Here is a 16,783-nt window from a genome sequence, read left to right on the forward strand (position 1 = left end):
AAATGTTCTTCAGGACTTGATCAGCTCATATCATCGATGTAAAATGGTGGAGAAATCTTTAGAGAGTTCTGATTGGATCATGTAAGTTGACCTCTTCTTGCTTCAGTTTTTAACTTTCCTTCTTAGACATAGAACTTGAGGGCAGAATTTTAGCTGCTTTTAACTGAACATTATTAATATTCTTGTGATACCCCTGAACTCTGTGTGTGTGTGCATAAATGTATTCTTCACTCATCACCAGTTGAACAAAAGACTGGAAGTGCTGACATTCCTTATGATTGGCCGGTCTGTCCATACTTTTGAAAACCTCTGGAATGATATATCCCTTACTTGAAAAGCAGGTATTGGTTAGCAAGGGGAAGAGCATTCATCTGTAAAATCCTGCTTCAAATTAATGTTTTCTCCAACCCATTGGACATCAAATAAGCAAATGGAAGATAGAGTTATCTGACAATCAGGAACAAGGCGTAAAAGATACTAATTTAGTCACCAGTTCCAAGAACAAGGGAGGGAAATCTGTTTGTTCCAACAGTAATGGAATCCTCCCCCCCATTGTCCATTGCTATGGAAGCTCATGGTGAGGGACATGTTCAAAAGACTGATCCAATCAATAAAAGGAACATCAGAACAGAGTTACGGTGCAGCTGCCACAGAAGACCAAGAAACATATTCTTTATAAAACAACTTTAGGAGAAATGTGGGAGACACCACGAGATCTTGACTTTGTTTATTGCAGTTGTGGATCTGGTAAAAACGTTTTGATATTGGTAAGCAAGGAACTTCAGAGAAAGTTTGGTCACTTGCACCAATTCTTGAATCTTCTCTACTAGTTCCACAGAATGAGGATCTCTTCGGTTTGAATGGCAGTTTTTTCTAGCGGTGTCATATGAAATTGTCACCCATAATTATGATCCTAGAATCGATCTATTGCATTTCAATCTGTTTTAGGGTTAGGGTATCTTTTTTTCTTCACAAATGTAAATAAACCCAATCTGTTTCTTAAACGAGGGACATATTCATACGGCACAGAATGTTGTTTACCTCAATGGACGTCATTGATTGGTTGAAATTGCAGAAATTGAAGTAAAAAAAAACAACAAATATCTTACAAACTATAGAATTTTCTCAATAAAGCCAAGAGAAAAAGATGTTTTATAAACACATTCTACCAGTATATGAAGTTTAAAATTTTTTAGTTACCTAGAAATTATGTTAAAAACTACCGTTCAAACCGAAAAGATCCTGGAATGATAGCTTGAGTTTCTGTTAGGGGGGGGCAAAAATCGGTGCTGTTAAATATAAATCCACGAGAAGTTCTTGTCCTGGTTGTTGTTCAATGTTGCAATTCTTCCTGAGTTGCCAAAATACTTTCAACTGGAATTGATTTGAGATTTGAAACTTTTGTGGAAAATTTAGCTCTGAGGATTGTCTAAGGCAAGTTTGGTTGAGGAATGCTTCCCAACCACATGGTTCCAGGTTCAGTCCTACTGCATGGCACCTTAGGCAAGTGTCTTCTGCTATAGCCTTGAGCCAAATAAAGCTTTGTGAGAGGATTTGGTAGATGGAAACTGAAAGAAGCCTGTCATATATTTATGTATATATCCGTGTATCTTTATGTCTGCGTTTGTCCCCACCATTGCTTGACAACCAGTGTTGGTGTGTTTATGTCCTTGTAACCTAGCGGTTCAGCAAAAGAGATTGATAAATACTGGAGCTAATTTCTTTGACTAAAAAAAGATTCTTTAAAGCAGTGCCCCAGCATGGCCACAGTCTGATGACTGAAACAAATAAAAAACCAAAAAATTCTGTTTGGAATCTGTTTGCATGTCTAAAACATTTCTTCATTAGAGTTTCACTTAATTAATTTGTTGTTTGCTTTATAGATTAGATCGGTGGGAGAGCGACCTGAACTGCTGGACCGAGACTCGTCATGTGTTGGCCTACCACAGCAACAGATTGAATAGTTCAGAGACAACCAACCATATCGGTACATTTATTCATAAACACTCTAATGGTAATGTGTATGTGTGCACGTGTGTGTATGTGTGTGTTATTCATAAACACTTTAATGGGTGTGTGTGGTGGCGAGCTGGCAGAAACGTTAGCACATCAGGCAAAATGCGTAGCTGTATTTCGTCTGCCGTTATGTTCTGAGTTCAAATTCCGCCGAGGTCGACTTTGCCTTTCATCCTTTCGGGGTCGATTAAATAAGTACCAGTTATGCACTGGGGTCGATATAATCGACTTAATCCGTTTGTCTTTCCTTGTTTGTCCCCTCTATGTTTAGCCCCTTATGGTTAGTAAAGAAATAGATAATGTGTGTGTATGCATGTGTGTGTATGGAAGTGGTTATGGCGTTGGTGGTGGTGTTGATTGCTTGATAATCTCCAGCACCATGGTGCTGGTGTTGTTTCAGGCCCTGCTCTGATTTAGCAGACCCATGACCAAAATGCTCCGACCATGGCCATCCTATCTTCATTTCCAAGGTATTGTGTATCTAGGAGTACATATCAAATATATCTTTCCTTTCATTGTGCTGTTTATGCATGTGATTTGAGAGTAGTTTGGTTGTCACATGACCTGCTAGAATAGTAGGTCATTGAATGTTGGGTTTCATGGTGTTGGCGATAGTGGTGCTGGTTGTAAGTTTATTATTATCATGAAATCAAAAAAACGGCAGAATTGTTAGCATGCTGGGTAAAACGCTTTGCAACATTTCGTGTCTTTAGGTTCTGAGTTCATATTCTGCCGAGGCTGACTTTGCTTTTTTTCCTTTCAAGGTCAGTAAATACCAGTCAACCAACTTAACCCCTCCCACCAAACTAGCTGGTCTTGCGCCAAGATTTGAAGCCAGTTTTATTGTATTTAATTTTATCTCTCTGTTAGAGTTAATTTAATCATTTACCCCTTTACCATTTTACTTGGAGCAAGTACCAGTCATACACTTGGATCATTTCTGTTAACCATTATTTTTAGTCTTTGAACTAGGCCCCCTCCCCCCTACTGTAATATTGATTACGTCAATCCTAATATTGAATTGACCTGCTAAAGGGGAGTAACGACAAATTGACCCTGTCCCTTAAAAATTTCTGCTGAAATTGTTTTATATTTAAATGTTTTTTAGTCCAAAGAGAAACCATTTTTGGCATTGGTGATATTCTGCTTGGAACCAATATCTGATATTCTATTGGAACCAATATCTGACTTGTTGAATTTTTTGTACTACATGTCCAGCTAGCACTTTTGACCAATAGCCAAATGCTGATCATAGTCTATTTTGCTGACAATTCCAATTTCTTAGGCAGCAGAAATTTATAAGGGACAGGGTCAATTTATCGTTACTCCTCCTTAGCAGGTCAATTCAATATTAGGGTTGACGTAATCAATATTACAGTGGGGGAGGGGGTCCCAGTTCAAAGACTAAAAATAATTGTGAATAGAAATGATCCCAGTGTATGACTGGTACTTGTGCCAAGTAAAATGGTAAAGGAGTATTGATGTTTATTTCTTTCCTAACACCATAGATGACCATTCTCTTCAGCTTGCAAAAATTTCTAATCCTTTAGAATGCTCAGGTGAGACCCAGAACAGCATATGGCTTCTCCATCCAGGGCAAATTGGCACAGAGCAAATTGGTCGACGCACTCCGACCTCTGGTTGGCCACAGATGAGTTGTCTCCCCTTCCATAAACGCTCTCTGGCTCACAAACATTTTTTACTTTCTTTTCTACTACTTCTATTCTGGCCCCTTTCGAGCTGGTTGCTCGGATGCTGCCCTTATTCAAACCCTCACAACTTATTCATTTCTCTTCTCATTCCTGCATCATGTCTACCAGGGGCGTGCACTCTCAGCAATGCAAGGTATGTGCTGCATGCCTTCCTTGTTTCAAAGAAAATACGTCCAGTTGTTTTAGAAATATTGTCTCCACTTCGTACATCTGCTTTGATAAATGCTTTTAGAAGATCGCATGATACACACTCCCTCTCTGTCTGTATTAGTTTGTCCTTCCTTCCTCTCTCTCTCTCTCTATCTTAGTGACTCGATAAATTTATCGCTTGTCATGCGTTGGGAAGACAGCATGAGTCCCTTCTCTCTGTCTTTGATAGTTTGTCCCTTCTCCCTCTTTCTTTGTTTAAAAGATATACTACGAGGAATGGTCACCCCTTCTCTCTCAGCGATTCGACAAATTCAGTTTGGCATGTCATGCTGTGCTTAGATCGCATATCACGCCTCTGGCTATTTTGACCGGAACACGAGCCGTCCCATAATTCTTGTTTTAGCCAGCTGAAATGTTGGAATAGCCTTCGCATGTAAGTTTGAAATTTTTTATCCAAAACATCCGTTTGCACTATCATATTTTTAGAATGTTTTGAAAGCAAAAATATCTACATTATATTTCTTATTTCAGAAATAGCTAATTAATCTTAAATTAATTTAACAAAGGGTATTTTTCCGTTTTGTTGAAATTGACTTAAAATTTACGCCGGCGCTTCCACGTGGGTCCTTAAATAAGAGCAGCCTTTTTAAAAATGAGTGAAATGTGTGCTATAAACGATATTTTGAGAACTAGTTTTTCTAAAAGGGACTTCGATGGGAAAAAATTAATTATAAATCGCGGGAGACCAACACCAAATTTACCTAATTTGCGAAGCTACAACAAGAAATTCACGAGACAATTTCAGGTTAATTCGTATGAAAAGAAGAAATGGTTAACTGGAAGTGTTGCTCTTAATAAATTATTCTGTTGGCCGTGTTTACTTTTTGGCTTAGAAAAAAATGTTTGGAATGATAAAGGCTATGATGATTTAAATAATTTACATATGGCTATGCTAAAGCACGAGCGTTCTCAAAGGCATATAAAATGTTTGATAGACCTTAAAATATTCGGGAATGTTCGCATAGACTTACAATTAGATGCACGTAAAAATCAAAGCATACAACAGCATAATGAGAAAGTTCGACGAAACAGATCCATTCTGCAACGATTGATCGATGTTGTTATTTTTTTAGGCCTCCAGGAATTATCGTTTCGGGGTCATTTTGAATCTGAAGGCTCTAATAATCGGGGAAATTATAAAGAACTCGTTTATTTGATCAGTAAGTATGACAAACAAATGGAAAGTCATTTAGATACAGCTTCTATCTTCACTGGTCTGTCGAACAGAATTCAAAATGACTTGATCGAAGCAATTCATAAAGTTATGTTGAATGAGATGCAGAAGGAAATTGACCAAGCTAAGTTTGTTTCTATTCTTGTTGATGAGACATCTGATGTCTCAGCATCTTCACAACTGTCAACAGTTTTACGTTATGTTACAGAAGACTGTGTGACGAAAGAACGATTTATAGGTTTTAGTGATGTTAGTGCAGATCGATCTGCAAATGCTTTATCTGAACATGTTTTTAAATGCATTGAGACGTGGGAATGTGGAAACAAATTGATTGCGCAGACATATGATGGTGCCGCTACAATGGCAGGACAACTAAATGGGTTACAGGCAAAAGTAAGAAAGAAATATGAATGTGCGATCTTTATTCATTGTTGTGCCCATATCCTAAATTTAGTTCTTTCACAATCATGCTCTGCTATGAAAGAATGCAAGATATTTTTTTCTACAATAAATGGACTCGGTACATTTTTTACGAAATCACCGAAAAGGACTAATGCATTAGATAATATTGTTAAAAAAAGATTTCCGAAAGCAACAGCAACTAGATGGAATTACTCCTCACGTCTTATTATTACCACAAAGGAAAATTATAATTTCATAATCAGCCTTTTTGAACACATCATTGAAGATCCTGAAGCATGGGATGAGACCACCATAAATTCAGCAATTGGATTCTTACACATTTTAAAAGCTCCTGATTTCTTATTTTTGTTAGAGGTATTCAGTGACATTTTTTCTTTTACTGACGTCTTATTTAACATCCTCCAGAGTAAAAGTCATGACATAGTGTATTGTAAACAGCAAATAGATAAAACTAGAACTGTACTCGAAAACAAACTTGATAATTTTTCAGTCTTTTATGATAGGTTAGGGGAAAAATATGGAGTCGATGCAGGAATCGGAATTCAGAGATCCAAGAATATATCTATTGATCCCCAACGACATTATAGAACGCTTTATAACAAAATTATAAGTACAATAGTTGACCAAATAAAAGCACGATATTCATCCTTAGAAGAGTTTAAATTCATGGAACTTTTGAATTTCAACAAAGTTGATGAGTATTGCAAACAATTTCCTGTGGACTCTTTAGATTCTTTAAGAACAACTTATGGCAGATTTTTTGATGTAATACGATTACAAAGTGAGCTCAATGTGATGTATTCAATGAAAGATTTTAAAAAACCAAGTGTAAGTCATTTAATGAGTTACATTAACAACACTGATCTTGTTGAAGCTATGCCAGAACTCTTCAATCTGTGCAAGTTGATTTTGACAATTCCGTCTACCACTGCTTCTGTAGAGCGATCCTTTTCTGCATTAAGTAGAATTAAAACATACCAAAGAAATGCGACAGGAGAAAGAAGACTGTCTGGGTTAGCACTAATGTCAATTGAAAAAGATTTATTACAAGAATTGATGAAAAGAGAAGATTTCTATGAAAATGTGATAGATATATTTGCCCAGAAAGATCGAAGAATTGAATTAATTTATAAATGAGCTAAGTAACATTTTAAAACATTAAAAAATATATATATTAAAGAGCATATATTACAGGTTTTGCTTAGTGTTTGTTATAACGTAAGGTTCGACCTTCTTACATCAGTATTGTTTCGCAGGAGAAATGTTTTGATTTGTTCGTGAAACCTACCTACATAGATTTCCCTTTCTGTGCTGCTGGGTGTAGTCTATTTACGGCCGTAAATAAGTGTTTTGTTTCACTTTCAATAAGTGTCTTGTTTCAATCTCAGAGATGTTGACTTCTGCCACAACAGTTTTGGGAGGCTTTTTACAATGTTGAATTTTCGCTGTCTTTCATTGTGTGCGTATTCATGTATATGCGTGTATTTTCAATGTGTGTGCATGAGACGTAGTCTTTTAATGTACGGAGTTCAGTAAGTCTCAGAACAGTCAATAATTTTCCCGGAATTGACAAGTAGCATGATAAAGAACCTGACTTGTCTTCGAGAGAGTAATGATCTAAAACCATGGCCATATAATGTAACTAAATGTGTTCTTTTAATTAAATCATTTCATTCACCTCAACCGATAGGTATAGGGGCTAATGCAGAATCGCACCCCTTTGAAAAACGAATTTATGTGAAAATTTTTTTTCGGATTCCTACCTTTAACAGAGATTCTGAATATGCAAAAATATTGACAGAATCCAATTTCATCTTTATTACATTTCACTTATGATTTTTAGACTTTTCTAAGGGAGAATGAGGATGGGAAAGTACTGACGTTTCGAAGAGCAAAGAATAATACAAACAATACACTTATTTCAGGATCATCTCTGCACAGCCATTTTTTATTCCCTGTTTATTCTGCATATTCAGAATCTCTTATATGTAAATCGTAGGAATACGAAAATGTTTTACTGAAAAATTGCCGGTGGGAGGGGGGGGGGGCAATGAAATTAATTGCATGCCCAACGCCGGAAGTCACCGCACGCCACTGATGTCTACCCTTATCCTACCTGACCAGGTTCCACACAAAGCACTTTTCTGAATCCTTCCTCTGGAATTCCCTTGCTGCTCAAATAGAGGAACATTTGCGATCTCTGGGCACCTGTCAAAGCTATGGACACAACCTAAAATGTGAATAAATCTAAGACCATCATCATTATCATTTTTGTTGTTGATTTTTTTTATTTGTTTCTTAGGTGATGAAAACCAGAATCCGAATGCAATATTGGTGAAACTCTTGTGTGGTGCTGATCTTTTAGAATCCTTTGGAGTACCAAACTTATGGAGAAAAGAACATGTATGCTGCAATTCTTCATCTTCTCTCTCATTTTCAGTTTTTTTTTACTTTCTTTTTGTTGCTGTTCAGCCTTAGGTTAGCTCCTACTGAACAGACTGACCTTGTCTGGTCAAAGGCCAATCCAGTCATGCCCATACTGTCTTCTATGCAATACTGTACCTCAGAGAACATTATCAAATGTGAGCATTTTTAAGATACTGTAGTGTTTGATTGGGATTTGGCTGCTATTTTTTGCAGGTTGTTTTCTTGCCAGATGAAATAACATTTTGCTATGATCAACTTCCTTTCTCATATTTGTGGCGTTAAGTACCAGTTGTATACTGGAGTTGTCATTATTTACCCTATTAAAAAGTGAACTGTAGAATACTTTGTTATAAGCAAAGAAGTTTTAATTAATTACAGTTAATAAGAAGAGCATTGTAATTAGCTTGAAGCATTGTAGTCACAGAAGTAGAAAAATAAATGAAATGAGGAAAGCTTTTAACAATGCACAAAGTTTAAAAAAAAAAACTTTGTTTTGGGTGCAAAGGCCTATCTTCAGAAGGATACAAAGAAGTGTGTGTTTACGTAGATCCTGCCATTTTTGATAGCCAGATGGACAATGACTCCATTTTAGTGTGGTGTTTGTTGGTAAGAGACTGGCTGTAGGTTGGCAGCAGTTATGGTGAAGCTGGTCTTCTCCCACTGACCCCAGTGTAACCTCTCCGGCACCAACAAGCACCAGGCTGAGGTGGAGTCGTTGCCCATCCAGCTATCAAAAATGGCTGGATCTACACAGACACACTTCTCTTTGACTGTATCCTTCGGAAGGTAGACCTTTGTACCTGAAGTATGAAGGTTTTTAAAAAAAATTTGTGCATTGTTAGAAGCTTCCTTTGTTCCATTTAGAATTAAATAATTTGTAATGAGAACAATTATTATATAAACATCTAAACTGGTTGTTAACACCACAGTAATTTCTTAATTGAACCAACGGCCAAGAATGTTACATAATGAGTTTATAAGCAGCATCCCCGGGTAACAGTTTAAAGGAGTTCTTGGTTGTTGATGAAATTTTAACTTAGGGTTGAAGCTAAACTGGCTGATCCCTCTTTTTCTATCCACAAAATTATTGTGTGTAAAAACAAGGGGCTTACATCTCCTTATACTTTACGAGCATGTGTGTAGTATGCCTGTATTGGCGATTGGGGTGTTGCAGGATTTTGTTTCTTGATAGAACTGGTTCTGCTGTTTTAGTTTGAAGCCTGCAAAAATGCTTTTGTTTTGTTTGTTGGTGTGAGGAGAGAGTTGAGAGAATTGTTTGCTATGGTTGTAATTAGTGAAGAATAATTATTAGTGAAGAGTAATTATTGTGATTATTATCTCAGTGTGATATGTAACTGGGTGTTGGTATGGGTTGTATAGAGAGACTAGTTGTGTTGCTGTTCTGTCACCTTTCGTGTTATCTGTATTGTTTTTGCACCAGGACATGGGCTGGATCAAAGTCTACCTTAATGTTTGGGTTTTAGTTGAGATATACAATAACTTGGTGAGGCTGGTAGGGCTAAATTTATCATAATGTTGTTTTGTTTGTTATGTGTAGTAATTGTTGTTTAGCAACAAGTTAGAAGTGATTCAGCTGACTTCTGATCAAAGACTTTCCAGATGTGACCATCCCATTTTTTTTTCTAGATGTTGTTTCTTGGACCACAGTATCTACCATGTCTTTCTTTCACCCTTTTAGATGGAATGTAATTTGAATAGAGATTTGACTGCAGTTTCTAGCATATAGACCCTCTCTTATCAGTAGTTGTTGCTTTAAGCCCTAGGCAGCCCTGATTCAGTACTCCAGTTGTGAGCACCTTAACCTTTTATTCCCAGATATCTGGGACTATGTGTGTTCTTTCTTTTAAGGTGATGGACTGTAATTAGAGGGAAATTTAGCTACTATTTTGAAATCAAGAAAGAAGCCACATAGAGGCTTCCATGTTTGTTAAACCCTTTAGCATTTAAACCGGCCCCGTCTGGCCTAGATATTTTCCCTGTTTTATGTTCAGACCAGACAGATCCGGCTTCTCACACCTCTCCTACAATGTTATTCTAAAAATAAACAATCGCATCATTGAAATCTCAAAGCTGTGAGATAATGCCGGATTTATTTCAACGAGAATAGAGATTACATTCCGCAGAGAAATCATCATCATCGTTTAATGTCCGTTTTCCGCGCTAGCACCTGAATGCTAAACGGTTGAGGATGTTGCTAAGGGCAACAATTCCTTCAGGTCTTCAGTATTTTGCTGTTTGTGATTTCTATATTGCTTTCAACCAACATGTTGATAAAATAAAGTATCACTTAATTCCTGGCATTAACCCTAATTAACCATTTACACCCCCCCTCCTTCCTTAAAACCTGTGATCAAAATGGCAGCAGTGCAGCTCTTTATTTTCCTTCAGGCAACGAGAATGGAGTTGGTTTCTTTTAGTCTTTCATTTGTTCTGTTCAGGCTTCATATATTTAAATTTTTTTTTCCATTTCCAGATCGAAGAAATTGTTGGTAAATATGGTTTAGTGTGCATCAGCCGAGCAGGAAGTGATCCTTACAAGTTTATTTATGAATCTGATGTATTAACGAAGTACCAGGTGAGTTGTATTGTATTTATTGAATTTAAAAGAAACAAATATGTACGTATAGTTACATCTGAGCCTCTGTCTTTCAGCTGCGACATCTGATGTCTCATGGTAAGATTTAAACAAAGTCCCCATTGTATTGATTGTGTTATAGTTTATACTTGCAGTGTGTGCAAACAATGTCAAGACAAAAGGAAGGCATGCATGCATATATATATAGGTCAGAACGCCATGTTAGATCGTTAGCTCCTACACGCATTTATTTTCTCTCATTTTTTTTCTGTCGAAGAGCGTAGGCTCGAAACATAAAAGACTTGTTCTATTTCTATTCCTGAGTGCCATACTAATACATTTGTTTGTGTGTACTCCACCTGCCTCCGTCTTTTGTTTATTTTCGTAAACCTTCCCGTTATATATATATATATATATCATTGTTTAACGTTGGCTTTCCATGCTGGCATATATATATATATACACACACATATATATATATATATATACACACACATATATATATACACACACACACATATATATACACACACACACACACACATATATATATATACACACACACACACATATATATATATATATACACACACACACATATATATATATATATATACATATAGCCTGGTACAGCTCTTGCTCTTGCCACCACCTGTCAAATTGTCCAACACATGCCAGCATGGAAAACAGATGCTAAATGGTGATATATATACAGGCTGCGGTGAATAAACTGTTGTCTAAATTATGCAAAAATGAAAATAACCCTGACGTCTCATTTTAGCAGATATGTTTACCAAAATTACATAAAAATATCTTGAAATACTAAAGAGTAAACTTATTCCATAAAATCGCCAATGACTTCAACCACAGCCTCCAGACGTTTTCAGAATCTTCTGCTACTGTTCTGTATGTTCTCCTTGTTTCAGTTGGTGAATGCTGCCATAATCCTTGCCATCAGTTCATTTTTGTTGTAACAAGGGGTTTTGTTGGTCTATCATTCAACTGCATCCCACACATAATAATTAAGGGGGTTGCAGTCTGGGGAGTTAGGTGGCCAGATGTTAAGGGTGGTGTGGTCGCAGAAATTGTCTGATAGTCATAACTGGGTTTTCCTGCTTGTGTGGCATGGTGCAGAGTCCTGTTACCAGACGTAGGGTCTTCCAGCAGTCACCCTCTCGGTCCAGGACAGCACTATCTCCTCCAGGCACCTGATATAGGCATCTGTGTTGAGTGTGAGGCCATATGGGAAGATGAATGGAGGCATAATATTGCCATCAGTAGTGATCGCTCCAAACACCATGATGTTTGATTTTTATCACTTTCAGTACAGGTCCTCAGATTGACACTCAAACACTCTGAAATGTTCATATTGGAGTTTCTGACATGAATGTCAAGCAGTACAGTATGTCGTTTCCAAGTTTCTAGCAGAGTGAATTGCATTATGGTGCTGTTTTTCTCACAGACGGTGCCCAACTGACCCTACTATACTGTCATCATCATCATCATCATCGTCGTTTAACGTCCGTTCTCCATGCTAGCATGGGTTGGACGGTTCGACCGGGGATCTGGGAAGCCAGAAGGCTGCACCAGGCTCCAGTCTTATCTGGCAGTGTTTCTACAGCTGGATGCCCTTCCTAACGCCAACCACTCCGTGAGTGTAGTGGGTGCTTTTTACGTGCCACCTGCACAGGTGCCAGGCGAGGCTGGCAACGGCCACGGTCGGATTGGTGTATTTTATGTGCTTTTTACGTACCACCAGACCAGGGATCCTGGCTGGTTCAATTCGATTTCGCTTGCCCCAACATGTCTTCGCAAGCAAAGGGGGGTTGGCATGGGTGCCTGTCGTCGGATGAGGTTCTATATCGACTTCGCTTGCCTCAACAGGTCTTTGTGTCCAAGGGAGGAAAGGCATTCATAAGTGGGCTGGGCTCACTTGTCCTGCCTGGTCTTCTCACGTACAGAATATTTCCAACGGTCTCGGTCGCTGGTCATTTCCTCAGTGAGGCCTAAAGTTCGAAGGTCGTGTTTCACCACCTCGTCCCAGGTTTTCCTGGGTCTACCTCTTCCACGGGTTCCCTCAACTGCTAAGGATTGGCACTTTCTCACACACCTATCTTCATCCATTCTCGCCACATGACCATACCAGCGCAATCGTCTCTCTTGCACACCACAACTGATGCCTCTTAGGTACAACATTTCTCTCAAGGTGCTAACGCTCTGTCGAGTATGTACACTGACATTACACATCCATCGGAGCATACTGGCTTCATTCCTCACGAGCTTACGCATATCCTCGGCAGTCACGGCCCATGTTTCCATGTAGTTGACAAAATCAAAAACAATCAATGCTCATGCACGAAATTAAAGATATAAAATGGTGACAATTTACTCATCACACCCTGTGTGTGTGTCATCATCATCATCATCATCATATATATATATATATATATTATATATATATATATATATATATATCAACATTTCTCTTTTCTTTATCTTGGTTAATAATTTATGTATATATGAAGAGAGAGAGAGAGAGTGAGTGAGCATCTCTGTCCACAGATTTTACCTCCAAGACATTGGTCATCCTGAGGTTGCAACAGATGACATCTGCACACAATAGGAATGAACCCAAAACTGCATATTTGCTAACTTCCTTAGCCAATCCCTATGCCACCTGTGTGTGTGTGTCTGTTTACCTGTGTAAATTGGTGTGCTGAGATGTGTCTCTTTACATCAAAAGAGATGCATTTAAATTGATGGAATCCATGCTCGACTGAGGCAGGTACATTATTCCAGCCCAGCGAACGATATATGTGCTTCCTGGTTTAACCCTTTCGTTACTGTATTTATTTTGAGATGCTCTGTGTTCCATTCAATTAATTTTAAATATAACAAAGACTTTAGTAAAAGAACTTAGTTATCATTAAGCTAGTGTTGGGAACATAGATTGTGACTAAGGTTCGGTGGAAGATTTTAATTCAATACTTATGAAAACAAGACATCTGTACTACAGAGCCAGAGGCAGTTTCAGGCGGGTTGGTATCAAAAGGGTTAAATTTTACTTATACATTTGGTAGGATTATCTGAAATGCATTACTATCAAATTTTCTATGATTTGGGTCAGGATACAATTTTATAGTAATATATTGAATTGTAATGAATTACATTTATTTCAGTGGAGAAATATCAATATTTAAGCAAAGTTTTTATTGAGCTTTTTGAATAAATCCCAGTAAATCAATCAGGAGTATTTTTCTATTCAATAAAAAAAGCTGTTGCCATCGATATTACAACCTCAAATAGCATCAGCACAGTTCTTCCTGCTCTGAGAAAATCTTCCATATTTATTTCTTTATTGCCCAAAAGGGGCTAAACACAGAGGGGACAACGGGATTAAGTCGATTACATTGACCCCATTGCATAACTGCTACTTATTTAATCGACCCCGAAAGGATGAAAGGCAAAGTTGACCTAGGCGGAATTTGAACTCAGAACGTAACGGCAGACGAAATGCCGCTAAGCATTTTGCCTGGCACGCTAAGGTTTCTGCCAACTTGCCGCTGCCTTATATTATTGAGGCCAATGAATTGCTGAGAGAGTTTCTACATGGTGCTTGACCTGCTAGAAATAGCACCTAAAACTTACCTTCATACTTCACTATCATTATCATCATCATTGTTTAATACCTGTTTTTCATGCTGGCATGGGTCGGACAGTTTGACGAGAGCTGGCCATCCAGAGAGGCTGCATGGTTTCTGTGGCTAGTTGCCCTTCTTAATACCAACCATTTCAAAGAATGTACTGGGTGCTTTTCACGTGACACCAGCATGGTGGAAGCCAAGTCTTTGAATTAGATGTCGAGGAAAGCAAGGAAGCAAAATCAAGTAATTCCAGTTGAGGTGAAAATGGTAAAATGTTCAAGTGTAGAATGACCAGATGACCAGCAAAAACTTCTCAACAAAACCTTTACATTCATGATTAGAAACTGTCCTGGTTTGGTCATATTAACATTTTCTGTAACATTTCCTTTATCTGTGCTTAATAATCCTTTCTTACTCTTGGCACATGGCCTGAATTTTGAGGGGAGGGGGATAATTGATTGCATCAACCTCAATGCTTAACTGGTTCTTATTTCATTGACCTTGAAGGGCAAAGTCAGCCTTGGTGGAGTTTGAAACCTGAACATTGACGAAATGATGCCAAACATTTTGTCCAGTCTATAATGATTCTGCCAGCTCACTGCCTTCTGCATAACAACAATCCTTTCTACTCTAGGAACTCAGAACGTAAAGACAGACGAAATACTGCTAAGCATTTCACCCGGAGGCGTGTGGCTTAGTGGTCAGGGTGTCAGCATCATGATCATAAGATTGTGGTTTCGATTCCTGGACCGGGCGATGCGTTGTATTCTTGAGCAAAACACTTCATTTCATGTTGCTTCAGTCCACTCAGCTGGCAAAAACCTCTGCGATGGACTGGTGTCCCATCCAGCTGGGGAACACATATGCCATTGAAACTGGGAAACTGGACCCATGAGCCTGGCTAGGCTTTAAAAAGGCACATTTATTTTTTTTCTATTTCACCCAGCATGCTTATGTTTCTGCCAGCTCACCGCCTTATCTACGGTTAATAATAATAATAATAATAATAATAATAATTTCAAATTTTGGCACAAGGCCAGCAGTTTTGAAGGAACGGGTAAGTCCATTACATACACCCTGGTGCTAAACTGGTACTTATTTAATCGACCCCGTAAGGATAAAAGGTAAAGTTGACCCCAGAGTGTAGAAATGGGTGAAATGCAGTTACGTATTTCATCCAATGTGCTAACGATTCTGCCAGCTCACTGCCTTATCTATGGTTAATAATAATAATAATAATATTTCACATAGACACAAGCTTCACGCGTATTATGTAATGGGGGTAGATTTGGATGTAGAACAGTCATTTGAGTGTATTCTGATATTACATAGCTGATGGTTACCTCATCAATCCTCAGTTGTGGCCATAACACTGGTGAACCCCACCCACGGGCCACTTTTGGTTACCTTTAATGGAGTCTAATTCTACCAAATACCACAAAGTAATTATTTCAGTGAATATTCCACCATTCCAATAAGGATTTCCAAACAAGTGCAAGACAGCAAACTCGGGCTGTTGTTTTACTTTATTTTATTGATCTCTGAAAGAGGAAAAGTGAGGTTGGTCATGCTTGGAATGGGACAGTTTATAATGATTATAATTATAATGTGGATAAGGATAATGTTGATTCTCTCTCTCTCTCTCTCTCACTCTCATGTCTTTGTATTTCAGGACAACATAACAATTGTGACGGAATGGTTAAGTAACGAAATAAGTTCTACCAAAATCAGGTCAGTACATCATTTCAGCCAGGGGGTGCTGGTGTTGTCTTCTCTTTTCTTCACTCCACATTCACCTCACTAACATTAGATATAGTTTCTCATCATTATTGTCCCCATTTTGATGTCCTCTTTCCCATGCTGCATGAGTTGGACAGACTTTGTTGACACTGATTTCGTAGGGCTGGTTGCCCTTCCTGTTGCCAGCCCTCACCTATTTCCAAGCAATGGGAATATTTCCTCACCAACCAGACATGTTCTCGCAGGATATTGGAAACAAAGGACACCGCTTGTATGACAGTGACACTCACTTACAACTATCAAGCAATCTCAAAGAAAGGAGACAGTAACACACACACTCATCTCGCTCTTTCTATCCTATCAGATAGGTAGATAGATCTCTCTCTCTCTATCATCATCATCATTTAACGTCCGTTTTCCATGCTAGCATAAGTTGGATGGTTCGACCGGGGTCTGGGAAGCCAGGAGGCTGCACCAGGCTCCAGTCTGATTTGGCAGTGTTTCTACAGCTGGATGCCTTTCCTAACGCCAACCACTCCGTGAGTGTAGTGGGTGATTTTTACGTGCCACTGGCACAGGGGCCAGAGGAGGCTGGCAAACAGCCACAATCGGTTGGTGCTTTCACGTGTCGCTGACACAGACGCCAATCAGGTGGCTCTCTGGCATCTGCCACGTTCGGACTGTGCTTTTTATGTGTCACCGCTTAATTGTGTTCCTTTCTATCAAAGAGCATAGGTTTGAAACATAAAAGACTTACTTACTTCCTGAGCATTAAACTAATACGTCTGTTTGTTGTTTACACACCCGTCTTCGTTGTTTGTTTTGTTTTCTTGTAAATTCC

General features: G+C 38.4%; 2 protein-coding genes across 6 annotated transcripts in view; one reads left to right on the forward strand and one right to left on the reverse strand.

Annotated features, from left to right (window-relative positions):
• The window catches only part of LOC115219046 (nicotinamide/nicotinic acid mononucleotide adenylyltransferase 3-like), a 42,493-nt gene that overhangs the window by 12,231 nt on the left and 13,479 nt on the right, over positions 1-16,783 (forward strand). For all 5 annotated transcript variants that reach the window (XR_005001818.1, XM_029789095.2, XM_029789096.2 and 2 more), the window contains exons 4-8: positions 14-81; positions 1,884-1,987; positions 7,838-7,938; positions 10,457-10,558; positions 15,875-15,933. Coding sequence is in view for 4 of the 5 variants with exons in the window: in XM_029789095.2 (XP_029644955.1) it covers positions 14-81; positions 1,884-1,987; positions 7,838-7,938; positions 10,457-10,558; positions 15,875-15,933 (434 nt within the window). In the remaining variant the exon portion in view is untranslated. The remainder of the gene's footprint in view (positions 1-13; positions 82-1,883; positions 1,988-7,837; positions 7,939-10,456; positions 10,559-15,874; positions 15,934-16,783) is intronic.
• The window catches only part of LOC115219028 (WD repeat-containing protein 6), an 82,725-nt gene that overhangs the window by 11,802 nt on the left and 54,140 nt on the right, over positions 1-16,783 (reverse strand). The gene's annotated exons all lie outside the window — the stretch shown is intronic.

Source organism: Octopus sinensis, linkage group LG14, assembly GCF_006345805.1.
Source record: "Octopus sinensis linkage group LG14, ASM634580v1, whole genome shotgun sequence".
NCBI lineage: Eukaryota > Metazoa > Mollusca > Cephalopoda > Octopoda > Octopodidae > Octopus > Octopus sinensis.